Raw genomic sequence first — 27,464 nt, forward strand, 5'->3', positions numbered from 1 at the left:
TCAGAGAATACATGACAGTGAATATACTCAGAGATGATTTGTGGCTCGTGGCTAGTTTAAATAGATGTGATTAATATAATGTGAAATGTTTGTATATCACTCATCATTCCAGTAAGTGAAGATATCACATAAATATATTAAAAAAATAAAAGTTACCTGTATGTTTTATGAAAAAGAAAAATAGGAAAAGAAGGTTACACATTGTAAATGCAACTCTAGTTGTTTGAGCACAGAGGAGCCCAGTATAAGCTAACCACTCTCTGCAGAACATATATTTTCTTATGCATTTTCAGAGCAGGAGAGGAAACAAACAGCTGTCACCTGGTTGGGTTAGTCTGGAAAAATGATGTCTGTGAAACAACACATAACTATGTGGGGGTCAGACTAGGAGCATTTACTGCTTGTGGTGTCAATGCTTGGAATAACCCCTTAATGCAGGTGCCCCAATTCAGTAGGAGTCACTAGTGCAGCAACAAGGTTATGATCCATCACTGGCTTCCCAACTGTTTGCTGGATTTACCCTTATGTGACCCCGCTCCCTTTGTACAGAGGCTCCTGCACTTTGTTGGAAAGTGTGCATGTCTCTCTCCTGCAATGCTAATACTAACTCTTTCATGCTGATGAATGGTGAGAGCACAGTGCATCAGCAAGAAACAGCCCAGATACCAGATAACAGGCCTAGTAGGCATGGGCCCAAGAGATCAGGGGATCTATGATATCATCAGTAGTACTTTAAGTTATTAACATTTCTCTCTGTCAACTCTCATTCTGAAAAAAACTGAACTGAATAACTTTTCCATTCATTTGGAAGACATCATAACAAAGAGGCCACTTGGAGCCAGAACAACACGTTTCACTGGACCAGCTATTTTTCTTTCTTTCTTCTCATCCAAAATGAGTGTGCAGCTGCTTTTAGATGCCTTTCGATTTACACTGATGTGCAACAGCTATGGTAGACACCTCGGTTTTCCTCTATTACATGTTTTACAGGTCTACTCTGTCTTTAAGGTTATTTATAAATAGACATACCACATCATAATCAATCATTTCTTATCAAAAACACATAATGCGTATTATACATATTCAAAGAACCGGCTGCATACTGTATTACACAAGGAAAGGCTGTATATCACTTCCTACCTCAATAGACTGAACTGCAATACCTTTAACATAAGTCACATAACATTATTACATGATAGATACCTAAATACCAAGTTTGATTTTCACACAAAAGAATTTGACATTATAGAAGTGTACAAAATAATTATAATATAGTATGTTTATAACTGAAACATTTGGTGATTTTGCACATATGAGCCATTCATTGCTGTATATAATTATGTAAATTACACTTTGCTCCTGTATACAACTGAGATGATAATATGTGTATTATGTCCTGCCCACACTACTGGCCGTGCCCCAATGGGTGGTGTGACAGATTAAACAATGACGAAAAGGACGTAAAGAAGATGACATTGCCCTGCATATAAATTTGAGTAACTGTGCATCAAGATTAGAAACAGGGGTGTAGGGAGGAGGGCAGTTATGGGTGCATTTCTTGACGTATACTTTGTCTTTTATGTCTACCTGATCTTGATTTTGTTCTCGTCTTCTTTTGTCTTCTCTGTGTCTTTCTCTGTTTCCTCAATTTGTAAATTACGAAGGCAGTTTCATCTCAATGGATTGCACAAGCCTGGCGATGTTACTCTGGGTGGGCTGATTGAGGTCCACTACACTTCAGTCTTCCCTGAATGGACATTCACTTCAGAGCCACGTCAGCCCAGCTGCACAGGGTAAGTCTCACACACATACAGAAAACAGTATAAGACTTTGTAGATTATTCTGGTCTGTTCAGAGTTTTAAGGTATTTGGAAAATGACATGAAAGTTCTGTGCTGAGATACAATATGTGTCCTGTATTTATTATGGGTCTTAATAACAGATATTGAGATATTTCTACAAATTTTAAATATATCTGTAAACATTAAGATATATTAATGAATATTTTGTACAATGCTGTAATATGGATAAGAAGGTTTTTTATTTGTACTCTCAAATTATTTTTAGACATTTTGTGTTTCAGCTTTGACACTCAAGGGTTCAGGCATGCTATGACGATGGTCTTTGCTGTTGAAGAGATCAACAGAAACTCCAAACTACTACCTAATGTGACTTTGGGATATAGTCTTTATGATAACTGTGGCGCACTTGTTATTGGATTTCGTGCTGCTTTGGCGCTGGCCAGTGGTCAAGAGGAGCAGTTTCTTCAGGAGAACTGTTCTGGGACCCCCCCAGTCCTGGGGATTGTGGGTGATTCCTACTCAACATTTTCTATTGCCACCTCCAATGTGCTAGGTTTATTCAGACTGCCTATGGTAAACTTCACTTTCTTCTGGGCTTTTTATATGCTGTTTACAAGTTAATTTCATATATAAAATTTGATCAATTATATCAAATGGCTCTGATGACTTGCATGTGATACACAACCTGTGTGCATACTGTATGTCCCTTTACAGGTGAGTCATTTTGCCACATGTTCCTGCCTGAGTGATCGGAAACGGTTTCCATCCTTCTTTAGAACAATCCCAAGTGATGCTTTCCAAGTGAGACTATTAACAACATAATTGTTGCAAATATTTGTTTTACAAGAAATTAATTTGAAATAAGTCTCCCCAGTTCAACAAATCTTTTGTTTGGGGGATGAGGATATGTGCTTTGTGCAGCATGAATGAAATATATAGTTTGTAATGATAATGCTGAATCTTACATCAGTGACCGAATCACTGAAACAATATTCTCTATCCAAATAGGTGCGTGCTATGATTCAGATTCTAAAACACTTTGGCTGGACTTGGGTAGGCCTTCTTGTCAGTGATGATGACTATGGATTGCATGTTGCCCGATCCTTCCAATCTGACCTGGCCCAGTTTGGTGGAGGTTGTCTGGCTTATTCAGAGGTTTTGCCTTGGGGCAATGACCCAGCTGAACGTAGGAGGATTGTGGAAGTGATGAAGAAATCAACAGCTCGTGTGGTCATGGTGTTTGCACATGAAATCCACATTTATCAACTAATGGAGGAGGTTTGGTTAAAAATACACAGTTTTTAAAAAAAAGTATTTAGAAAAAAGAAGAAAGAAAGAAAAAAAGTTTTCTGTATTTTCTATCTATCCAAATTATAACCTATCAATTATCAACAGTTCAGTTAAGACATAGCCAGTGCATCAATTAATGTTTTTTTTTTCTTTTCTCCCTGCTGCTATTAAGAAAAGAAAACTAAAGTGAGAAATTGCATATGTTACCATAGCATAATTATAATAAAGAGTGCATAACTCAAAGCACTTAACTGTGATTGTGTCCTGGAAGTCTTTAAAAAAAATACAATACACAGGTGGTGAGGCAGAATTTGTCAGGCCTGCAGTGGATGGCTAGTGAAGCCTGGACCTCAGTTGATGTACTCCAGACCCCTGCTTTCATGCCGTACCTGGGTGGAACACTAGGCATTGCCATCCGACGAGGAGAAATAGCAGGGCTCAAGGACTTCCTCTACAAAATACACCCTGACCAACATCATAACAACTATGGAAACAGTATAGTGAGAGTTAATCTTACAATCTGATCTGAAATTGCAGCAACAATATATTATCACTATTTCTGTTAACACTGATTTTTTTATATTTCATTTCAGGTAAATCAGTTTTGGGAATTCATATTTCAGTGTAAATTTGCACCACCTCCAGCAGGTTGGGTGGAGGCTGGAGGAGCACTGTGCACTGGACAGGAAGATCTTCATAATGTGGAGAGTGAGCTGTTTGATGTTTCAAACCTAAGGCCAGAGTACAATGTGTACAAGGCTGTGTATGCTCTGGCGTACGCCCTTGATGACATGCTGCAGTGTGTGCCAGGCAGAGGGCCTTTCATTGGGCACAGCTGTGCCACTTTACAAAGACTGGAGCCATGGCAGGTGTGATATCAATTTACACTCCACCTGTTTATGTTTCAAAATACAGCTTCAGGTACTTACTGAATTTACAGTGCAGTCAAAAGTTTGGACACCCCTTCCCATTCACTTGAATGAGAAAATGCGTCCAAACTTTTGACTGGTACTGTAGTTTATCAGTAGGAATATTATTAAAAAGAAAAAAGAAAAAAAAAGATGCTATTCTACTATCACATCAATAAACAGGCTACCAGCCTGAGGTGTCTAATCTAATGAGTATGAAAAAAATATTTATTCTAAAGAGAATCCAATTATGTTTTATGTTAGTAATAACCAATGGCAATTAAGCAATAAGACAAAACAGCCTGAAATTCATAGTGGCTCAAGAATTGTATTATATTTTGAAAGTTTAAGTTCTTATATCTTAATTTAAACATGACAAATCAAGCAACTAGAATAAAGAATATTTTATAATGACAGAACAAATAATAAATGATAACTATACCTGACCACGATTAGAGTATTTGGATGGAGTCTGTTACATTTTTTATCTGTTGTTTAATTCATTTCACCCTTTTGAAGCTGGTGTATTATTTGGACAAAGTAAACTTCACCACACCATTTGGGGATCAAGTGACATTTGATGAGAATGGTGATGCCTTACCAATCTATGACGTCATGAACTGGCTGTGGCACCCTGATGGAACAAAAAAGATTCAGAATGTGGGTGAGGTTAAGGAGTCAGCCAAAGGTCGAGAACTCACACTTCATGAAGACAGAATTTTCTGGAACTTTGAATCCAAACAGGTTACTTCTGCTTATTGATTTTATACATGTTTGCCTGGCTATAACGGCATAATAACAGCATCTAATGGTTTAGAGCTGTGACAACTCTTATTATCCCTTTAGCCACCCCGGTCAGTGTGCAGTGAGAACTGCCCCCCAGGTACTCGCATGGCCAGAAAGAAGGGGCAACCTGTCTGCTGTTTTGACTGCATACCTTGTTCTGAGGGAAAGATTAGCAATGAAACAGGTTGGTATCCTTTATAAAATAATGCTATTTATGAATTTGACATTCAGAACTATACCTTTGGCTTGGCCAAGTGCCTTAATGAACATAATTGGTAGTGTTTGCAGGTGAAAGGCATTTTGTTCCTGTCACTGCAATAGTGACTCCTATTGGTTGGTTAGGGTATGAAAGTGCAGGGGTTGGAATCTGGGGGTGTGATAGCGTTAATCTCTATAAACAGATGCATGTGAATGCAGAATCTGTAGGCAACAGGACAAGATTTTGGTACTGGAAGTGTTCTGGTTTCCGTTTGTAGTCCAAATAGTATTGAACAATCACGTTTGACAGGGCTTTGGTTGCATGCGGGTCAACAGTCTGTGTGGAGAGCAAAAGAGGTGGATCGCAATGGTAGAAAGGCAATCTCAGAACCCATTGGCTATTTTAGTTTTTATTAATTTTTTCAAATTTATATGCATTCATATGCATATATCTATTTATAGAGATTAGCCAAAATATCATCTGAACTGTCTCAAGTTGCTAATCGGACTGTAAACAATGATTGGCGCACCAAAGAGGAAGTCTTGGCCCAGATATCTGTTATCCGGATGTCCACTTGCTACACCAGAATCCTGAAAGATTAGCCGTTGCCCCCAGAGGCTAAATCATCATCAGACAGATAGCCAATGGGTTCCGAGATTGGGATAGTGTTAACTTCTATGTGTGTTGTGCCCTCCTTCTAAAGGGCCCTGGTTGGTTGAAAAGAAGCGTGAAGTGTTAGAGGTGACACATGACTGGTAAAAACTGGTAATGACAAAAGCTTTAATGCATAGGAAACTGGCCATGCAGGAAAATACCAATCCCTTGTAACAAATGTGTTTCTTTTTTTAAAGACAATGCAAATGGTCTTTTTGAAAGGTGTTCCTTTCAAAACACCCTATGTTTCTATGGAGCATAATAAAAATATTTATCTTAACATTTTCCTCTTTTTGTCAGACTCCATGGAGTGCACGAGTTGTCCAGAAGATTTCTGGTCCAACCCCCAGCGTGACCAATGTGTTCCTAAGAAAACAGAGTTCCTCTCCTACCATGAGCCCCTGGGTATCTGCTTGACAACCGCCTCATTGCTTGGCACATCTATCTGTGCTGTTGTCCTGGGGATTTTCATCTATTATCGCAGCACACCCATGGTACGCGCCAACAATTCAGAACTGAGTTTCCTGCTCTTAATTTCACTTAAACTATGTTTCCTGTGTTCACTGCTGTTTATTGGCCGTCCCAGACTATGGACATGCCAGTTGAGACATGCAGCCTTTGGGATCAGCTTTGTTCTTTGTGTCTCATGCATCCTGGTTAAAACCATGGTGGTTCTGGCTGTGTTCAAGGCCTCCAAACCAGGGGGTGGAGCCAGTCTGAAGTGGTTTGGTGCTCTGCAGCAGAGAGGGACAGTTCTGGTTCTTACCTCTATACAGGGAGCGATTTGCACTGCTTGGCTTGTCTCCTCCTCACCAGTTCCTCATAAAAACACTCAATACCACAATGACAAGATAGTTTATGAGTGTGTAGTAGGGTCCACAATTGGTTTTGCAGTGTTACTCGGCTATATTGGTTTATTGGCCATCCTTAGTTTCCTGCTAGCATTTCTGGCAAGGAATCTTCCAGACAACTTCAATGAAGCTAAGTTTATCACTTTCAGCATGCTGATCTTCTGTGCAGTGTGGGTGGCATTTGTCCCTGCCTACGTCAACTCACCAGGTAAATATGCAGATGCGGTGGAGGTATTTGCCATCTTGGCCTCCAGTTTTGGCCTCTTGGTGGCACTGTTTGGACCCAAATGTTACATAATCCTGCTGAGACCAGAGAGAAACACAAAGAAAGCAATCATGGGTAGAGCCACTCCCAAGACATAAAACAGCACTTTTGATCCTGTCTGTATTTTATATTCATTTGAGTAGTGATATGTCCATATTGACCCATGTCACAGGTAAAAACTAAAAACTTGCTTTACATGAAAGAAAACAGAAGGAAACAAGAGGAAATAAAGTTGTTACATCATTAATACCTTTTTGCCTGATCATTGCTCTTACTTTCTTCAAGATTTGAGAGACCAAAAAGTGCTTGAACTATCTGATTTAATGAGGTTGTCATACTGCCATCTGTTGACATTTAAAAATGATATTCTTACATTCCCCATGGCATAGGCGTTGCATCAGTGTCAAACTCACTTCTGCTTTGATTCATTTTTACTCTTCAGATCTTCTATCCCTTCTTTTCTGTACCATACTCCTGTTTCTGTCTCTCTAGAAGGTCAGGGGGATCCAAATGTTTTTCTAAATGGCTTTTCCTTTATTTTTTCTTTGTATGTACAGCTTCTGATTGAAGCAATTGCAGTAATGTCAATGCAGCAAATGCTATTTCATAGTCAAATTGTCTATGATGCATCCATAGCATCTTAATGGCCAACAGTAAGTAAACCGGACTAGCCGACATGTTATTAGCATTTTGTTTAATCTTTTGCAAAAAGTTGGATCATAAAAAAGTCCAGTATTTGCTGCAGCCATGCTTAAGCTAGTCAAAGTAGCTTGATAATCAATAAATCATTGCTTATTGGTTCTCTTTTTATGGTCACCCAGTGAAATGGAGAAACTAGCATATTTTTATTATTCAGTTTAGGTAATGTCTTAATTGGCAGAGAGAAACAATGTTGATGTTACCGGCCTCAAGCCTAGGGGTACCTGGGCCAGTAGCTATTATGCTATTATTATCCTTAAAACCATCTGTTTTAAGGATATTATTCAAATTCAGTATCATAGTCATTAACCAAAACATATTTCTGTATCAAAAATAAACATATATGCCCTTAACTGATACTATCTTCTGAGGTGGTTTGAGAAATAAAACTACAGACCCAAGCATACAAAGATAGCCTTCCTGACTGAAATCTCACAAAAACTCCAGTACATGAGAGAGACTAATTCATAAAGTAGCTATTTACATGTTTTTTTTTTTCTTTTCTTTTTTTTTATTTTAATAAAGGTGTTGTCAGTTTTTATTTTACTTCTAATAGAGGCTATTTTTCCATCCTTTACATTGGCATAATGGTACATTTCCCTTCAGTCATGTCTTTTTTTTCTCAAGATCTGCAGTACTGTAAAACGTTTGTGTACCAGGGTAACCCCGGTTCTCTGAAAACTAAGTGAAAAACTTCACTAATGGAAGTGGCATGACCCACCTTGGAAGTTCCTTTACCACCATGTCTGTTAGGGGATAGATCAATCACAGAAATTGCATGGGCAACACGGCTTTCTCAAGTGTAGTTCTGCAACGTGCTTTGCACTTGCAAGGGCACTTGCAAGGGCAGTGTGCTAGGATACCTCATCCAGTTTTTAGAGAACAGGTGTTACCCTGCTAACCAAATATTCTCATATGAACCTCACTTAGCATCCCTCTATGGGAGATACGGCCCACTCCCAAATTGCATGCTGCAAAGCCCATAATGCCACAACCCATGGGGTGCCAACAGACAGCTGCCTCTGTGAGAAGAAGCTCAAGATACAAAGAGCTTGTTACTCTTGTTACTCTTTCTAAACCCCTAAGACCAGTCCAAATACATTTGTAAGCCACTCACAGGAAAGCGACTTGAACTGTGTATCACTTTCCGTGGGTAAAGTGGGAGGGTGAAATCCAGCTGTTCCAGTAGAGGGCAGTTGAAAGAAGACTCAGTACCCTGAGGTACAAAATATGTAACATGACCTTCCCAGAGTCTGGGAAAATTTGCAGGCAGAATGCGTGTAAAGATGACACATAAGGTTTACTTATTCCCTAATATCAAAGGGTCACAGAATGGTTCTGATAATCACTTTTGAGTCAGTGGAGTCCAAGGGCTTCCCTGTACACAGTTAAAGCAGTACACTTTTAGGCCCCAGTAAGACAGAGCACTTTTTAGCAGCCTGGGGCCACTTTTTGTAACTGTTTTCAATGTGAGTGGATGTTTTCTGCTGTATTCACCTCATGTTGAAAAAACTGCAACTCAGAGAGGAAAAGCACCCAACGTCATTTGTGTTTTTTCCCATTGTCCAATTGGATAAACTGAGAAGCGGGCCTTCTTTGGTGGTGATGAAAACAAGTGGAAGTACCAGTCATAGACGACAAACTAGTGGTGGCTGTTAATGAATACCTGGAGCTATATGACTTACCATAGTTACCAACCATAGTTACCATTAGGGATGTGCAGAGGGCCAAGTATTTGTATTTGTATCTGTATTTGTTGATGCAGCAAAATTATTTGTATTTGTATTTGAATAAGAGTGGAAATCCTGTTTTTATTAAAGTGTTACAATAAGTGTTCATGAATAAACTACCTTATGAAGGAGGTCCCCACACCGGGTCTTGAACTGGAGTCACCCAGATCATAGATGACTGTGCTGACTACTGAGCTAAAACTTTACTCATCGCCTCATTGCAGACAGACATAACCCATACACCCATAACACAGACAGCACACTGTGTAACATGTAGGGAAGAACTTCAGAGGCGATTATTGCTTTGCACTTTTCATCAATTGTCTATTTTTTACAACTAACTTTGTGGAAAGGAGAAGGGGAACAACAAGTTATGAACAGTCCCTTGGGAGCACTTTGTGTGTGTCAGTAGCTCAGCTTTATCTCTGGGGATCACACAAATTAGGAAATGTGTGTCATGCAGCAGGTGGATGTGACTCCTCTTGTTGAGACCTGCTGATAGACTAACAGCGATGCAGAGGAGAGAGACTGAGATAGCGATGTAACCGACCTGCGTCCTGGTATTTGACGTGGGTTTTTTTTTTCTTTGTGAAAACATATCATTTTTAAAATATTTGTATGAAACAAATATTCTTAAAAAAAACCCACTATTTGTGGTTTGCTGAGTAACATATTGGTATTTCGGCCCACCCCTAGTTACCATAATCTGAACAGAAAACGGCAGGCTTGGAGTGACATTACTTCAAAGAAAAATAATTGTTAAGCTACGGACATGATTTGGTGGTTGCCTCACAACAATTAAAAAAAGATGTATGTTATCTTATACTGCTGTATTGCTTTTTTCTTGTTTATATTTCATCTCCACTGTACTTTCAGAGGTTTTTCTGCAATGTGTGGCTGAGGTAAAACACTATCAATCTTTTCATAACGTCATTCTTTATGTTTGAGCATACTGCATGTGAAACCACACTTAAATGATGTAATCATGACATTTCTGTGTCTGTACAACTAATTTCATTTGTATGCCCTGCCCCCAAACTATTGTCCATGCCCTGATGAGTGGTGTGATGTTATGACAAAAATCACAAAAGGAGATCACATGACTCTTCATATAAAATTAAGTAACCTTGCATGAAGATAAGAAAGAGGGGTGAAAGGAGGAGGGCAGTTATGGGGGCATTTCCTAATGTATTTTTGCTGTTGTATCTCTACCTGATCTTGATTTTATTGTCTTACCCCTGTTTCTTTACAGAATCTTCCTCTCTTTTCTCATCTTGTAAATTAAGGAGACAGTTTTATCTTAATGGGATGCACAAGCCTGGTGATGTGATTCTGGGTGGGCTGTTTGAAGTCCACTACACCTCTGTCTTCCCTGAGCTGACATTTACCTCAGAGCCACATCAGCTCACCTGTCAAGGGTAAGTCTCACACATATGCAGCAGACAGCATAAATCTGTGCAGATTGATATATCGTATATATTACTTTTTAGTGGTGATTGTGACATTTTATATGTTAGGTTTGACATTCCAGGGTTCAGGCATGCCATGACTATGGCCTTTGCTATTGATGAGATCAACAGAAACTCCAACCTGCTACCTAATGTGACTCTAGGATACAGTCTTTATGACAACTGTGCCACACTTGTAATTGGATTCAGCGCTGCTTTGTCACTGGCCAGTGGTCGAGAGGAGCAGTTTCTGCTTCAGGAGACCTGTTTTGGGACCCCTCCAGTACTGGGGATTGTGGGTGATTCTTTCTCAACATTTTCTATCGCCACCTCTGATGTGATAGGTTTATTCAAATTGCCCATTGTAAGTTTCCTTTCTTCAGTTTGTCCTTTTGATGTGATGTAATTTAAAAATGATAGGATACGAAAAGCATCCACACATGGCACTTTTTTATAGATTTATTGAAGCCAGCCTCTCCAACAAGTCTTTATTTGGTAAACAGTGATTGTTTTATGTTAGATTCTAAAATGATGAACTGTTAAAATAGGCAAAATCATTTGAATGTAATACATAACCTCTTTGCATTATGAATTTTTCTTTAAACTGTAGGTGAGTTATTTTGCCACATGTTCCTGCCTGAGTGATCGGCAACGGTTCCCCTCCTTCTTTAGAACAATCCCAAGTGATGCATTCCAGGTGAAACTGTAAAATAACAAATGCAAAATATGTTTGGCAGGAAGCATAGTGACCTTCAAAATATGCCACCCTCCAATAAAATTAATCTTTTGTCTTGTGCAGAAGTGTTGTATTTGATTTGTGCACCATTGATAAAACTATATGAATTTAGATGAAAGAGTATAATGACATCGATTAACGGTATTTTTATTACAGGATGTGAATATGTCATTTCTCACCAAAAGAATATTCCAGACTATACACTAATCCCTCTTCTCTGTATTCAAATAGGTGCGAGCTATGATTCAGATTCTAAAGCACTTCAGCTGGACCTGGGCAGGTCTGCTGGTCAGTGATGATGACTATGGACTCCATGTTGCCCGATCCTTACAATCTGACCTTGCTGAGTCTGGTGGAGGTTGTCTGGCCTATTTGGAAGTTTTGCCCTGGGGTGACAACTCAGTTGAATTTAGGAGGATTGTGGAAGTGATGAAGAAATCCACAGCTCGTGTGGTCATCGTGTTTGCACATCGGATCCATATGATTCAACTAATGGAAGAGGTGGGGATTCAAATCTCTCTATCTCCTGTCTTCATCATAGGTTAAACAATGTTGACTGGTTAAAAAGTACCATAGATGACCATAGATGACCATAGATACCATGACCATAGATTTGAGTGCAGACTCCACTTTAAATCTATCACTTATCTCTTAATAATTTAATTATGTTGGCATGAGGTTTATAGTTTTGGTTTTATGTTTTGTAGGGATTCAGTCTTACAAAGTGTACTGTAATTGTCTGAAGTCTGAAAATATATATTTAATATAATACAATACACAGGTGGTAAAGCAGAATGTGACAGGCCTGCAGTGGCTCGCCAGTGAAGCCTGGACAACAACTGCTGTGCTGCAGACACCCCACCTCATGCCGTACCTGAGTGGCACACTAGGAATTGCCATTCGCAGAGGAAAAATACCAGGCCTCAGGGATTTCCTACTGAGAATACGTCCTGAGCTACACCACAACAACAGCAATGGAAATAACATGGTGAGAGTTTAATCTTGAAATCAGATCTGTATTTCAATAATAAAATGTCCTTATTTACTACTAACATTATTACTAACACGTTCTTCTACATTACATACATTTCAGGTGAGGCAGTTTTGGGAACACACATTTCAGTGTAGATTCGCACCACCTCCAGCAGATAAGGTGGAAGATGGGGGAGCATTATGCAATGGAGATGAAGACATAGAGAATGTGGAGACTGAGTTATTGGATGTCTCTGACCTCAGACCTGAGTACAATATTTACAAGGCAGTGTATGCCCTAGCATATGCCCTTGATGACATGCTGCAGTGTGTGCCAGGCAGAGGGCCTTTCAGTGGACGCAGCTGTGCCACTCTACAAAGACTGGAGCCATGGCAGGTGTGATAACAATATCATAAATATCAATATAAATATCAATGTTTTAATACACCTCATTTAAACAGTAGCATGACAAATTCCAGCAAACCTGTCAAATAGAACCTCTGAAAGCATATGTCCAATCAAAGAACAGTACTTGTTTCTGGTGGAGTCCTTCCTGTCACACTATTTATGTGTTGTATTTATCTGATCCTGCCATAGCTTATGTATTACTTGGAAAAGGTCAACTTTACCACATCATTTGGTGATCAAGTGTCATTTGATGAGAATGGTGATGCCTTACCAATCTATGATATCATGAATTGGCTGTGGCTCCCTGATGGACGAACAAAAGTTCAGAGTGTGGGTGTGGTTAAGAAGTCAGCCTTCAAAGGTGAAGAGCTCAAACTGGATGAAGACAGAATCTACTGGAACTTTGACTCCAAACAGGTTACTTCTGTTTATTGTTGTTTCTGCCATAGTAATGCATACAATAACAGCATCAAATGGTGTAGAATAATAGCAGCAGAACTCTTATCCCCTTTAGCCACCCAGGTCAGTTTGCAGTGAGAGCTGCCCTCCGGGTACCCGCATGGCCAGAAAGAAGGGGCAGCCTGTGTGCTGTTTTGACTGCATCCCTTGTTCTGAAGGAAAGTTCAGCAATGAAACAGGTTGGTATCCTTTGTAAACCTATGTGATATATTATGAATTTACATCGCTGAGTCATCCCCTTAGGAACGTTTAGGTGAAAAAGCAAATGTCCACTGCTTCAGAATCCCAGGTACAGTTCCTGTCATCAATGTGCCATGAAACATAACTGTCAGTGTTCACGGTTGGGATAGACAATGTCAAGCACAAGCAACAACTATTGTTGTCAGGGTGGCTGTGTGGAGGGAATATGCATGAACTTAACATGATATGTTATATAATATGAACATAATATGTTTATTATGCCCATCTGTCTATACTCTCCCCAGGCTGGGAGTAGAAGTTAGTAGTGACAAGGGCCACAAAAATTGGAAAACTGGCCATGCAAAACTGTGAGAAAAGTATAAAAATGGTACATAAAAAATGCAGTAATAATGACAATCTACCCCTTTTTCATAGATTCCATGGAGTGCAAAAGTTGTCCGGAGGATTTCTGGTCCAGCCCCCAGCGTGACCACTGTGTTCCTAAGAAAACAGAGTTCCTCTCCTACCATGAGCCCCTGGGTATCTGTTTGACAACAGCTTCATTGCTGGGCACATTTATCTGTGCTTTTGTCCTGGCGATCTTCATCTATCATCGCAGCACACCTATGGTACGCGCCAACAATTCAGAACTGAGTTTCCTGCTCCTAATCTCACTTAAACTATGTTTTCTGTGTTCACTGCTGTTCATCGGCCGTCCCAGACTATGGACATGCCAACTGAGACATGCAGCATTTGGGATCAGCTTTGTTCTTTGTGTCTCATGTATCTTGGTTAAAACAATGGTTGTTGTGGCTGTTTTCAAGGCCTCCAGACCAGGAGGTGGAGCCAGTCTGAAATGGTTTGGTGCTGTGCAGCAGAGAGGGACAGTTCTGGCCCTTATATCTATCCAAGCAGCAATCTGCACTGCTTGGCTTGTATCTTCCTCACCCACTCCTCATAAAAATAATCAATATCACAATGACAAGATAGTGTATGAGTGTGTAGTCGGGTCTACAATTTGGTTTGCAGTGTTACTTGGTTATATTGGCATACTGGCAATCCTTAGCTTCCTGCTAGCATTTCTGGCAAGGAATCTTCCAGACAACTTCAATGACGCTAAGTTCATCACTTTCAGCATGTTGATCTTCTGTGCCGTGTGGGTGGCCTTTGTCCCTGCTTATGTCAACTCACCAGGCAAATATGCAGATGCAGTGGAGGTATTTGCCATCCTGGCCTCCAGTTTTGGTCTCTTAGTGGCACTGTTTGGACCCAAATGTTACATAATCCTGTTGAGACCAGAGAGAAACACAAAGAAAGCACTCATGGGTCGAGGTACCACCAAGACATAAGAAGTAACTCTCACAAATATCAATTCAATTCCAACTGTGATCTGCTCATGAAAAGAAGAAAAGTAACCACCATTTTTAATTTAAAACCTTATTTAGGTAGAAGAATAATGTCAGAAGAAATTAGAAGATATAAAAAAAAAATAATTAAAAACTGAGTTCTCCATAGTCTTTGCAGTTTTGTTTTTTTCCCTGATTACATTCCCTTGAATTTGAAATATGAAAAGAAATTGTCTGTTAGTCATGCAATACACTTAAGCTTATAATCCTCAGTGATGGAAAACAACAATCTAATTTGTGTCTGTTGTAGCAATAAAAAAAATATTTTCTATTCATCAAAGCAGCTTTAAATCTGTCTTTGACACTTGATCGCAGCATAACAAGTTGAAAACACATCACTGCTGACATATTATCAATTTATACAGTTGTTATCGTGAATGTATCAGCAAAACATTGCCTTCACATCTATTTGTATTTCTGTCCATGTGACTAATGTAAGTCCAATATTCACTCTTTTTTAGGTGTATTTTATTTTAAGTTTTATTGGGAGTATTCAAACTACATAAGGACACTGATGTTGAACCAATTTACTTAGCGTTTTGGATTTTTTAAGATTTTTTAAAATTAGATTTAGATTTTATAATTTAATTAAATACATCAAAGTCCAGAATATTTAGGCTACCATTAGATCAATTATTATATGCTATGTTTTTTCTTTCCATATGAAAATAAACACAATATGGTCTAGCTGAGACAGAGTGAAAAATTATTATTATTATCCAGGAGTTAGATTCCTTTTTTTTGCTATCTATGCCTGTGGCCATAGCTTGTGGCCATTGGTGCATAATTGAATGTAAACCCATAAATTGAGATTTACCTTCCAGCTCAGTTCCTTCTTCACCACAATGGTCTGGTACAGCACCTATATTAACGCTGATGCTACACTGATTTGTCTGTTGACCTCATGCTCCATTTTACGCTCACTCATTAAGAGGGCCCTGAGATACTTGAGTCCCCTGCTGAAAACAGGCTAGCGCTGTTTCCCCTTCCTGAATTGTCTGACAGTTTGCTTGAACTTCTTTGAGGCCAACTGAAAGTCCCTCTCCATGGCCTCCCCAAACTCCTCACCCCACACCCGCAACTCAGATTGACTGAATATGGCCCACTCAGATTCCATGTTCCCAACCCCTCATTAGAAATTCCTCCAGAGGTGGGAGTTGGAGACCCCACTGAAAGGGGCCTTCACTGTTTCCAAGTCATTCTCACTACATGTTTGGGACTACCAGTTCTGTCCAGCAGACTCCGCTGACACCTGGTCCAACTCACCACAAGGTGGTGATCAGTTGACAATTCTGCTCCTCTCTTCACCAAAGCGTCCAAGACATATGGCTGTAGATCTGACGATATCTGGTATCAAGTACACTCATGAACCCACCTTATGCTCAAACATGGTTCATAATGGCAAATCCATGACTAGCACTAGATGTTCACTGGCGAGCTCCCCTTCCAGACTTTGCTCCAGGAGGGTGTCCTGCTCTCCCTCTTCCAGGTGAGGTTCCTGCATTCCAGAGATGCCGCTTCATTGAGGTCTATGAATCACTCTTAGTCTGGTCCCTCACCGGGGAACCAACTTGCCTTGGGAGATTCTAGCAAGGGCTAATTCCCCCAACAACACAGCTCCCAGGGTCACAGTGACACATTAACTCCTCCACAACAATAATGTGGCAATTCTCAGAGGGGCAATTTCGGTAATCACTGAAAGAATTCGATAGAGGAATGAGGATACAAGCAACTGAAATGAGTTCCCTTTGAAGGGTGTCTGGTCACACCCTTAGAGATAGAGTGAGGAGCTGAAGTTCAAGTTCAAGTTCTTTATATTTACATCTCATTAGACAAGTATAAGAGAATAAAAATCTTTAGTTTCAGCTCCCCGACAATGCATTAAGGAAAAAAAATATATATATATAAAAGCAAAAGCAATAGTAATAGATAAGAGCATTAACAACAAGAATATAAAACATATGAGTGTATGTATGTAAAGTGTGGTGTGCACGTGCCCTACCTATAATATATGAATAAATATCTATAAGTGTATAGTATATGTGTATGTACAAATATACATGCTTATGTATGTGTGTGTGACATCAGGCCGGCTGCAGGCTATTAGTGTCCATTGTTCATCCACTGATGTCCTGGGCTGACCACACCACCCTCTGTAGTGCTTTGCGGTGGAATGCAGTGCAGTTACCATACCAGATGGTGATACATCCAGTGAAGATACTTTTGGTGATGTCTCTGTAGAAAGCCTGTAGAATCTTGGACCCCATGCTGATCTTATTCACCCGCCTGAGGTCAAAGAGGCATTGCTGTGCCTTTTTTCACCACACGGCTGGCATGCTTGTCCCAGGTGAGGTCCTCAGTGATGTGAAACTGGAAGCCACTGACTCTCTCCACAGCAGATCAATTGATGTTGATGGGGTCCAGCTGCCCTCTCTCCTTCCTGTAGTCCACGATCAGCTCCTTGGTCTTGTCGACGTTGAGAGAGGGATTGTTCTTCTGGCAGCACTGCCTCTCCTCTGTAGGCTGTCTCCTTGTCATCAGTGGTCAGGCCAATCAGTTTTGTGTCCTCAGCAAACTTAATCACAAGGTTGGAGCTGTTTGTAGCCACAAAGTCGTGTGTGTGAAGGGAGTAGAGGTGATGACTCGGGACACATCCCTGAGGGGCTCCTGTGTTGAGGGTCAGAGGGACGGAGATGTTGGAGCCCATCTCACTAACTGACATCAGCCCATCAGGAATTCGTACATTGGGAGGGAGCTCGGACTAGAGGCACTGCTCCTTTGTACTGAAAGAAGCCAGCTGAGGTGGTTTGGAACACTGCTGCCCCACTTGCCCATTAGGTTGTGGGCCAGTTTGTATAACTTTGCTGGGTCCTAAACAGGACCTTTGTGGTAAAAATGGTTTAACCCAATATGTTAACCATCCTGCCTACACACTGAGACAGCAGGTATGAGTGGTTTAGAAAGGACAGAATTTTTTCCACAATATAAATCTGCCTATTATCCCTTGCCATCCTGTGAAGCAGGCTAGTTAATGCCCAGCCACATTGCTGTTTGGTTGCACACCTTGTGTAGGATGACCTCATGGGATACAGGGGAAGGCTGATCCTCCATTCTGATGGAGCTGCCAGGCTGTGATGCCTGATGAGCAGGATGGAGTGTAGCATCTTTCAAGTTGCTTCTCAAGATATGCTAGTATCAAAAGCACCTAATGTAGCTTCACCTGATATCAAGTTTACTCGGGGTGATAAAAGCTGGGCGTCATGATTTAAGGGTCATTTTTGGTTAGTATCTCTCTATACATATCTAAGATTATTGATGATGTATCAATGCAGCGTCGACAGAGCTTGATACACAACCACTCCTCAAGATTTATTGTATTATCAATTATACTGTCATAAGTATGTTCTTAAAACATCTTGCTGGAATTACCCAACATATTGCGATGTTCATTTAGCTGTTAATTTACCTTTGTACATTACACTACAGTACTGTACTATTATTGGCAGTTATATGTAATTCATGTATTCATGTATATGTAATTCATATCACTGCATCTATAACTTTACTTTAGCCCTTTATTAGATTCTATTTACCACTCTGCATTAAGGCTTATTATGGTGAGTAAAAATGACTACTTCCCTGCACACACAGTAAAGCCCTGATCAGACAGAGTGTTTATTAGCAAGTTGGGGCAGCTTTTGTAACTGTTGATGTGAGTGAAGTTTTTTGCTTGCTGCTTTTGCGTTGCTGCACACCTTGCGTTTTTCCACTGTACGCCTTGCATTTTTGCAGGAGCTCTCTGAACGCATTTCATTTGCATCGCTTCATTTTCATTGCATCATTTGCATTTTGTCCCATTGTCCAATTGATAGACTTGAGAGGCAGGCCTTCTTTGGTGGTGAAGACAACAAGTGGAGATAACAGTCATGGAGGACAAACTAGGGGTGGCTGTTGCTGGATACCCAGAGCTATATGACTTTACCAACCCTAGTTACCATGATCTGAACAGAAAACAGCAGTCCTGGAGTGAGTTTACTCACTAAAGGTTAAGCTAAAGACAGGTGATTTGGTGATTGCGTAGCAACAATAAAAAGACACAGCAAGCTGTTCTTTTTTTAAATTGTAGGCTTCAATGAAAATGGCAGTACGGTGTGCGTAACCTTATGCAACCTAGAAAAAGCGCTCTGTCTGATCAGAATCTAATCATAGTTTTAACATTATCTTATGCTACTGTATTGCTTTTTTCTTGTGTATCTCTACTTTCATAAGTTTTTTTTCTCCAATGTGTGGCTGAGGTAAAACACTATTTATCAGTCTTTTCATAACGTCATTCTTTATTTTTGAGCATACTGTATGTCAAACCATGCTTAAGTGATGTAATCATGACATTCTGTGTCAGTACAACTAATTTCATTTGTATGCCCTGCCCCCAAACTACCGTCCACGCCCTGATGGGTGGTGTGATGTTATGACAAAAATCACAAAAGGAGATCACATGACTCTTCATATAAAATTAAGTAACCTTGCATGAAGATAAGAAAGAGGGGTGAAAGGAGGAGGGCAGTTATGGGGGCATTTCCTAATGTATTTTTGCTGTTGTATCTCTACCTGATCTTGATTTTATTGTCTTACCCCTGTTTCTTTACAGAATCTTCCTCTCTTTTCTCATCTTGTAAATTAAGGAGACAGTTTTATCTTAATGGGATGCACAAGCCTGGTGATGTGATTCTGGGTGGGCTGTTTGAAGTCCACTACACCTCTGTCTTCCCTGAGCTGACATTTACCTCAGAGCCACATCAGCTCACCTGTCAAGGGTAAGTCTCACACATATGCAGCAGACAGCATAAATCTGTGCAGATTGATGTATTGTGTATATTATTTTTTAGTAGTGATTGTGACATTTTATGTTAGGTTTGACCCTCCCGGGTTCAGGCATGCTATGACCATGGCCTTTGCTATTGATGAGATCAACAGAAACTCCAACCTGCTACCTAATGTGACTCTAGGATACAGTCTTTATGACAACTGTGCAACACTTGTAATTGGATTCAGCGCTGCTTTGTCACTGGCCAGTGGTCGAGAGGAGCAGTTTCTGCTTCAGGAGACCTGTTTTGGGACCCCTCCAGTACTGGGGATTGTGGGTGATTCTTTTTCAACATTTTCTATCGCCACCTCTGATGTGATAGGTTTATTCAAATTGCCCATTGTAAGTTTCCTTTCTTCAATCTGTACTTTTGATGTGCTGTAATTTAGAATGATAGTATAGGAAAAGCATCCACACATGATGCTTTTTTACAGATTTATTGAATCTGCTTCTCCAACAAGCCTTTATTTGGTAAGCAGTGATTGTTTTATGTTTGATACTAAAATGATAGGGTAAAATCATTTGAATGTAACACATAACCTGTTTGCATTATTATTATTCTTTATACTGTAGGTGAGTTATTTTGCCACATGTTCCTGCCTGAGTGATCGGCAACGGTTCCCCTCCTTCTTTAGAACAATCCCAAGTGATGCATTCCAGGTGAAACTGTAAAATAACAAATGCAAAATATGTTTCACAAGAAGTATAGTGGGCTTCAAAATATGCCACCCTCCAACAAAACTAATTTTTTGTCTTATGCAGAAAAGTACTGTATTTGATTTGTGCACCATTGATAAAACTATATGCATTTAGATGAAACAGCATAATGACATCAATCAACTCTCACCAAAAGAATATTCCAGACTATACATTAATCCCTCCTCTCTGTATTCAAATAGGTGCGAGCTATGATTCAGATTCTAAAGCGCTTCAGCTGGACCTGGGCAGGTCTGCTGGTCAGTGATGATGACTATGGACTCCATGTTGCCCGATCCTTTCAATCTGACCTTGCTGAGTCTGGTGGGAGTTGTCTGGCCTACTTGGAGATTTTGCCCTGGGGTGACAACCCAGCTGAACTTAGGAGGATTGTGGAAGTGATGAAGAAATCCACAGCTCGTGTGGTCATCGTGTTTGCACATCAGATCCATATGATTCAACTAATGGAAGAGGTGGGGATTCAGATCTCTCTATCTCCTGACTTCATCATAAGTTAAACAATGATGACTTGTTCAAATGTAATAACACCGAACTTCCCTTTGTATGAAAAGCAGTGCTTATTGATTATTAATTGATTATTGGAATTGCATCTTAAGAGCTGGTGTAACACACTTATGAATTATTCCTAAACTTCCTTACAAAAAATTCAAAATGATATGACATTTATGCTCATGGTATCAAGACCTGTATCCTGAAATAAGCTGTTCTATATGTTATCTAGCAATATTAACTGTAACTCAGCTGTTTCTGACCATAGATTTGAGTGCACACCCCACTTTAAATCTATGACTTATCTCTTAATAATTTAATTACGTTGGCATGAGCTTTATAGTTTTGGTTCCATATTTTAAATAAATAATATGTAATTGATATGTATTTAATATAATACAATACACAGGTGGTAAAGCAGAATGTAACAGGCCTGCAGTGGCTCGCCAGTGAAGCCTGGACAGCAGCTGCTGTGCTGCAGACACCCCACCTCATGCCGTACCTGGGTGGCACATTGGGAATTGCCATTCGAAGAGGAGAAATACCAGGCCTCAGGGATTTCCTATTAACAATACGTCCTGAGCTACACCACAACAACAGCAATGGAAATAACATGGTGAGAGTTTAACCTTGCAATCAGATCTGTATTCCAATAATAAAATGTTCTGTTAATAAAATGTTAACATTTTGTTGTACATTACATACATTTCAGGTGAGGCAGTTTTGGGAACATACATTTCTGTGTAGATTTGCACCACCTCCAGCAGATTGGGTGGAAGCTGGGGGAGCACTATGCACTGGAGATGAGGACCTAGAGAATGTGGAGACTGAGTTTTTGGATGTATCCAACCTCAGACCTGAGTACAATATTTACAAGGCAGTGTATGCTCTAGCATATGCCCTTGACGACATGCTGCAGTGTGTGCCAGGCAGAGGGCCTTTCAGCGGGCGCAGCTGTGCCACTCTACAAAGACTGGAGCCATGGCAGGTGTGATATCAATTTACATTCAACCTGTTTATGTTTTAAAAAGAGCTGCTACACCTTGGGTTACTGTACTTACTGTAATAGATTTCCATTAGAAAATATGTTTGGGCAAAGACATTTTTAATGATTACATCAGTAGCTTGGTTTTGAACTCCTGGTTTTCTCAGAGTAGAAGACAAACCTTTAATCATAGAAGCCACAAGAGAAAAGAATAACAAGAGCCCATATATCAATGTTTTAGTACACCGCATTTAAACGTTAGTATGACTAATTCCAGCAAACCTGTCAAACAGAACCTCTGAAAGCATATGTACAATCAAGAACAGTACTTTTTTCTGATGGAGTCCCCCCTTTCACACTATTTATGTGTTGTTTATTTATCTGATCCTGCCACAGCTTATGTATTACTTGGAAAAGGTCAACTTTACCACATCATTTGGTGATCAAGTGTCATTTGATGAGAATGGTGATGCCTTACCAATCTATGATATCATGAATTGGCTGTGGCTCCCTGATGGACGAACAAAAATTCAGAGTGTGGGTGTGGTTAAGAAGTCAGCCTTCAAAGGTGAAGAGCTCAAACTGGATGAGGACAGAATCTACTGGAACTTTGACTCCAAACAGGTTACTTCTGTTTATTGTTGTTTCTGCCATAGTAATGCATACAATAACAGCATCAAATGGTGTAGAATAATAGCAGCAGAACTCTTATCCCCTTTAGCCACCCAGGTCAGTTTGCAGTGAGAGCTGCCCCCCGGGTACCCGCAATGCCAGAAAGAAGGGGCAGCCTGTGTGCTGTTTTGACTGCATCCCTTGTTCTGAGGGAAAGTTCAGCAATGAAACAGGTTGGTATCCTTTATAAACCTATGTGATATATCATGGATTATGAATTGCATCCCTTAATCTTCCCCTTAGGCACCCAGGTGGTGTAGGTGAAAAAGCAAATGTCCACTGCTTCAGAATCCCAAGTACAATTCCTGTCATCAATGTGCCATGAAACATAACTGTCAGTGTTCACGGTTGGGATAGACAATGTCATTGTTGCTGCACAAGCAACAACTATTGTTGTCAGGGTGGCTGTGTGGAGGGAATATGCATGAACTTAACATAATATGTTATATAATATGAACATAATATGTTTATTATGCCTATCTGTCTATATTATGCCCATCTGTCCATAAAACTCTACTAACTTCTACTCCCCAGGCTGGGAGTAGAAGTTAGTAGTGACAAGGGCCACAAAAATTGGAAAATTGGCCATGCAAAACTGTGAGAAAAGTATAAAAAAAGGTACATAAAAAAATGCAGTAATAACGATAATCTTCCCCTTTCTCATAGATTCCATGGAGTGCAAAAGTTGTCCGGAGGATTTCTGGTCCAGCCCCCAGCGTGACCACTGTGTTCCTAAGAAAACAGAGTTCCTCTCCTACCATGAGCCCCTGGGTATCTGTTTGACAACAGCTTCATTGCTGGGCACATTTATCTGTGCTTTTGTCCTGGCGATCTTCATCTATCATCGCAGCACACCTATGGTACGCGCCAACAATTCAGAACTGAGTTTCCTGCTCCTAATCTCACTTAAACTATGTTTTCTGTGTTCACTGCTGTTCATCGGCCGTCCCAGACTATGGACATGCCAACTGAGACATGCAGCATTTGGGATCAGCTTTGTTCTTTGTGTCTCATGCATCCTGGTTAAAACAATGGTTGTTGTGGCTGTTTTCAAGGTCTCTAGACCAGGAGGTGGAGCCAGTCTGAAATGGTTTGGTGCTGTGCAGCAGAGAGGGACAGTTCTGGTTCTTACATCTGTCCAAGCAGCAATCTGCACTGCTTGGCTTGTAACTTCCTCACCAACTCCTCATAAAAACAATCAATATCACAATGACAAGATAGTGTATGAGTGTGTAGTCGGGTCTACAATTTGGTTTGCAGTGTTACTTGGTTATATTGGCATACTGGCAATCCTTAGCTTCCTGCTAGCATTTCTGGCAAGGAATCTTCCAGACAACTTCAATGAGGCCAAACTCATCACTTTCAGCATGCTGATATTCTGTGCTGTGTGGGTGGCCTTTGTCCCCGCTTATATCAACTCCCCAGGCAGATACGCAGATGCAGTGGAGGTATTTGCCATCCTGGCCTCCAGTTTTGGTCTCTTAGTGGCATTGTTCGGACCCAAATGTTACATAATCCTGTTGAGACCAGAGAGAAACACAAAGAAAGCACTCATGGGTCGAGGTACCACCAAGACATAAGAAGTAACTCTCGCAAATATCAATTCAATTCCAACTGTGATCTGCTCATGAAAAAGACAAGACAAAAAGTAACTTCCTTTTTTACCTTAAGACCTTACTTAGGAGGAATAATGCCAGAAGAAATTAGAAGATGTAAATAAACATTAATCAAAAACTGAGTTTCCATTGTTGTTGCATTTCTTTTTGCCTGATTACATTCCCTCGGATTTTAAATATGAAAAAAAGAAACAATAAATAAAATAAATTATTTGTGAATGAATAAGTCATACAATTCACTTAAACTTTTACACCCTCAGTAATGGAAAATAATAATCTATTTTTTGACTGTTGTAGTATTTAAGGAATTATTTTTTATTCATTTAAGCTGAAAATCTTTTTTTGACACTTGATCGCAGCAGAACAAGTTGAAAACACATCACTGCTGACATATTAATTTATACAGTTGTTATGATGAATGTGTCAGCAAACAATTGCCTTCACATCTATTTGTATTTCTGTCCACATGACTAATGTAAGTCCAACATTCACTATTCTGCTTCTTTTAGGCCTATTTTATTTTAAGTTTAATTGGGAGTATTCAAACTACATAAGAACACTGTAAAAAGAAGCTACCTATCTATTTTTTAAGATAAGATAGTTGACCCGATTTACTTAGCTATTTGGATTTTTTAAGATCTTTTTAGATTAGATTTCAATTTAGATTTTATAATTTGATTAAATATATCAAAGTCCAGAATATTTAGGCTACCATTAGATCAATTATTATATGCTATTTTTTTTTTCTTTCTACATGAAAATGAACACAATATGGTCTAGCTAAGACAGAGTAAAAAATAAAAGCTGCACTTTATAATTCCTCAGCATTACCTAATAACCTTCAACATTGATACATGTCTCATTATCCAGGAGTTAGATTCTTTATTATTGCTATCTATGACTATGACCATAGCTTGTGGCCATAGGGAAGAGTGTGAACCTAAACACGAAAATTGAGATTTGCCTTTGTTGTGTCGAATTGTTGCAGAAAAGTGTATCAGAGCAAAAAAACTCTCTCTTGATAAAAAAAGGGAGTCAGAGGTCCAAACAGCAGTGTTCTTTTATTGCCGGCAAGAAAAGGAGAGCAAAATAGCACTTTTTACAAAGAACCAAATCGCTCCGAAGGTTTTCCCTCGGGGCATCTGTTTTTATGTCCCTGGGTCTGTTTAGGTCACACCTTTATCATCCACCCCCCTAATTTTTGACCAATTATTATGTTACTTTTTCCTCGTCACCCGTTGTTGGCAAAAACTCTTCAGACCATGTTTTGAGCTGTTTGTGGGCATATCCTGGCCCACATAATTCTTCCTGATTGTGTCCAATTTTTATATATATATATTGGGAATCACTTTACACCATTATTGTCCAGTTGTCTTCTGGCCTCTTATTTTATAAGTCATTTTTAGTCATTTTACACCCCTATTTCCTGATCTCTTTCAGAGGGAATTTTTCTAAAAGGTGAAGACTTTAATGCATACCCAAGCAACATGACATGTAATACAAACACACTCAAATTTGTCCAGTATATGATTGTGATTAGTCTACCGTGCCTCTATACGTACAGTGTGATTAAATATGGTTTATGAGGTTATAACTACACCAATACAAATTGTATCCCACTAGCCCTTATTGCTTATAATCTTGTAAAATCAATCTGCATAGCTTAATATTGTCTTTAAGCACTCCAATGACTTTTAATGAATCTACACCACATTTCCCCCCTTTGGGACTGAAAGTCCCATCGATAATGCTTGGGGATGATAAGGTCCCGTTGCCAATCGATATTTATGTACATTGTATTTAGGTTCACAGACCATGTCATATCTTAATAACAGGGATCCCGTAATATGGGGAATGGGTGACTAATACATCTAAGTCATAGGGGTTCAGGCATATTCATTTAGCTTTCGCATCATAAGTAGTAGTCTTAGGTGGCAAGAAAACAAATCAAAAACAATCATTAAACAATACAGTAGTTAGTTAAGTGTGGGACTATGTTAGATTTATCATTAGCAGCTAAATGTCATATATTATAACTAATCACTATATGCAATCAAGCACACTTATTTATTGATTGAAATCCGTACATGTTATCATAACACAGGTAACTTAAGGTTACTCAAAATTGCAGAATATGCTGTTTTTTTGGTCTAGTGACCTAAAGTAATAGCAAGCTTAATTCACACACTACTCTACGTTACATCTGAGCCCACAGGCCCCTTAAAATACATTTTAGCTCTGTTATCAATTGCCTTTATGGATGCCGTTGCGTCATCTATTACATACAGGATTTCTTTTACCAATTCCGTCAAGGGCAGAAGGATGGGCAAGCACTGACAATATTCATGGCAATGGTAGGAGTTCGAATACATCGCGTTCCGTTGCAGACGACCATTGGGATTGACGGTTAGTACTCAGTCGTCCTGTTTGCTGAGGACAAGTAGGTGCCTGAGTGACCATAACACGTTCTGCAAGGTTAGGGATTTGGGGCCGACATAGTTCTGTCAGATCATTTCTCTTGAGATGATATATCAGCACAATCAGAAAGGATAGTATGACCACAGTGGTCATTCCTGCAGCAATGGACTTGTATGTCGTGGGGGAGGCAATCGTCGTGTTTGAGGCGTGTCCTGTTGTTAGAGAAAGTAAAATCTTTTGGGCTTTCCGACCTTCCTTTCCCCATGTTACTAGACAATACACATCTTCGTCGTAGTCAACAGAAACTGTCAAGGTGAGATTGCCTTTGCTCGTGTACGTGTGGTCTGTATTCATCAATGTTGTGACTGCAGTATCATTACTGGCTTTTACCAGGGGAAAGAAAAGCCATTGGATTTCCGGGGGAGGCTTGCCTGTAGCTGAGCAACTGAACATAATCCTCACAAGTCCTTTTGTAGGGGTGCTATCAAGCACTTTGGCATCAGTTCGTATTCTGGACAGTCCTTGTACTGAAAGACAAATCTGCTGTCTTTGGGATTCATTTGGATAGATATTGAAAGAACAAATATAACAGCCCTCATCAGTCCATGTAATGTTGCTCAGTGCAATGGATGAGGAGCGATGAGATGAGTGGGCAAGAGTCAATGTCCTTTGATGGGGATTATTTACGTGAGGCCCATGTTCCTTACTGTAGGTGGCCAAGTTCTCTAGGGAACCATCTTCAGACAGTTTTTGCCATGTGACCTGGAGCACATCTGCAGTGTTTTGTAGTGTACATCCGTAGAAGGCGTCTCCGCCATACTCAGCTGTTGTATCTCCGTGTGTTATAATATGGTTTCCCCCGACCTTCATCAGCAAAGTGGATAATAGCAGGAGACGCAGCACAGCCATT

General features: G+C 39.9%; 3 protein-coding genes across 3 annotated transcripts; all 3 read left to right on the forward strand.

Moving 5' to 3' along the window:
* The first annotated feature begins 2,104 nt into the window (after nucleotides 1–2,104).
* LOC137186211 (extracellular calcium-sensing receptor-like) lies at nucleotides 2,105–6,969 on the forward strand. Its single transcript, XM_067594948.1, has 8 exons — nucleotides 2,105–2,374; nucleotides 2,516–2,602; nucleotides 2,810–3,079; nucleotides 3,388–3,591; nucleotides 3,694–3,960; nucleotides 4,519–4,743; nucleotides 4,846–4,969; nucleotides 5,939–6,969. The coding sequence occupies exons 1-8, from the start codon at nucleotides 2,111–2,113 to the stop codon at nucleotides 6,850–6,852; spliced, it is 2,355 nt and encodes a 784-aa protein (XP_067451049.1). The 5' UTR covers nucleotides 2,105–2,110; the 3' UTR covers nucleotides 6,853–6,969.
* A 3,507-nt stretch (nucleotides 6,970–10,476) lies between these two features.
* Nucleotides 10,477–14,736, forward strand: LOC137186214 (extracellular calcium-sensing receptor-like). Its single transcript, XM_067594951.1, has 9 exons — nucleotides 10,477–10,601; nucleotides 10,701–10,995; nucleotides 11,242–11,328; nucleotides 11,599–11,868; nucleotides 12,149–12,355; nucleotides 12,461–12,736; nucleotides 12,938–13,165; nucleotides 13,263–13,386; nucleotides 13,823–14,736. The coding sequence occupies exons 1-9, from the start codon at nucleotides 10,492–10,494 to the stop codon at nucleotides 14,734–14,736; spliced, it is 2,511 nt and encodes an 836-aa protein (XP_067451052.1). The 5' UTR covers nucleotides 10,477–10,491.
* A 4,746-nt stretch (nucleotides 14,737–19,482) lies between these two features.
* On the forward strand, nucleotides 19,483–24,211 carry LOC137186213 (extracellular calcium-sensing receptor-like). The gene is made up of 9 exons (XM_067594950.1): nucleotides 19,483–19,607; nucleotides 19,705–19,999; nucleotides 20,231–20,317; nucleotides 20,557–20,826; nucleotides 21,273–21,479; nucleotides 21,576–21,851; nucleotides 22,245–22,472; nucleotides 22,570–22,693; nucleotides 23,187–24,211. The coding sequence occupies exons 1-9, from the start codon at nucleotides 19,498–19,500 to the stop codon at nucleotides 24,098–24,100; spliced, it is 2,511 nt and encodes an 836-aa protein (XP_067451051.1). The 5' UTR covers nucleotides 19,483–19,497; the 3' UTR covers nucleotides 24,101–24,211.
* The last annotated feature ends 3,253 nt before the right edge of the window (nucleotides 24,212–27,464 follow it).

The sequence above is a fragment of the Thunnus thynnus genome, chromosome 7 (assembly GCF_963924715.1).
Source record: "Thunnus thynnus chromosome 7, fThuThy2.1, whole genome shotgun sequence".
NCBI lineage: Eukaryota > Metazoa > Chordata > Actinopteri > Scombriformes > Scombridae > Thunnus > Thunnus thynnus.

Excerpts from the sequence above, each read along its gene's own strand:
- LOC137186211 (XM_067594948.1), top strand. The coding sequence starts at position 2,111 with ATGACGATGGTCTTTGCTGTTGAAGAGATCAACAGAAACTCCAAACTA. Across the intron at positions 3,592-3,693 it reads ACAACTATGGAAACAGTATA|TTTTGGGAATTCATATTTCA; the intron begins GTGAGAGTTAAT and ends CAGGTAAATCAG. Across the intron at positions 4,970-5,938 it reads AAAGATTAGCAATGAAACAG|ACTCCATGGAGTGCACGAGT; the intron begins GTTGGTATCCTT and ends TCTTTTTGTCAG.
- LOC137186213 (XM_067594950.1), top strand. The coding sequence starts at position 19,498 with ATGCACAAGCCTGGTGATGTGATTCTGGGTGGGCTGTTTGAAGTCCAC. Across the intron at positions 22,473-22,569 it reads GGAACTTTGACTCCAAACAG|CCACCCAGGTCAGTTTGCAG; the intron begins GTTACTTCTGTT and ends TATCCCCTTTAG. Across the intron at positions 22,694-23,186 it reads AAAGTTCAGCAATGAAACAG|ATTCCATGGAGTGCAAAAGT; the intron begins GTTGGTATCCTT and ends CCTTTCTCATAG.
- LOC137186214 (XM_067594951.1), top strand. The coding sequence starts at position 10,492 with ATGCACAAGCCTGGTGATGTGATTCTGGGTGGGCTGTTTGAAGTCCAC. Across the intron at positions 10,996-11,241 it reads GTTTATTCAAATTGCCCATT|GTGAGTTATTTTGCCACATG; the intron begins GTAAGTTTCCTT and ends TTTAAACTGTAG. Across the intron at positions 11,869-12,148 it reads TGATTCAACTAATGGAAGAG|GTGGTAAAGCAGAATGTGAC; the intron begins GTGGGGATTCAA and ends TACAATACACAG.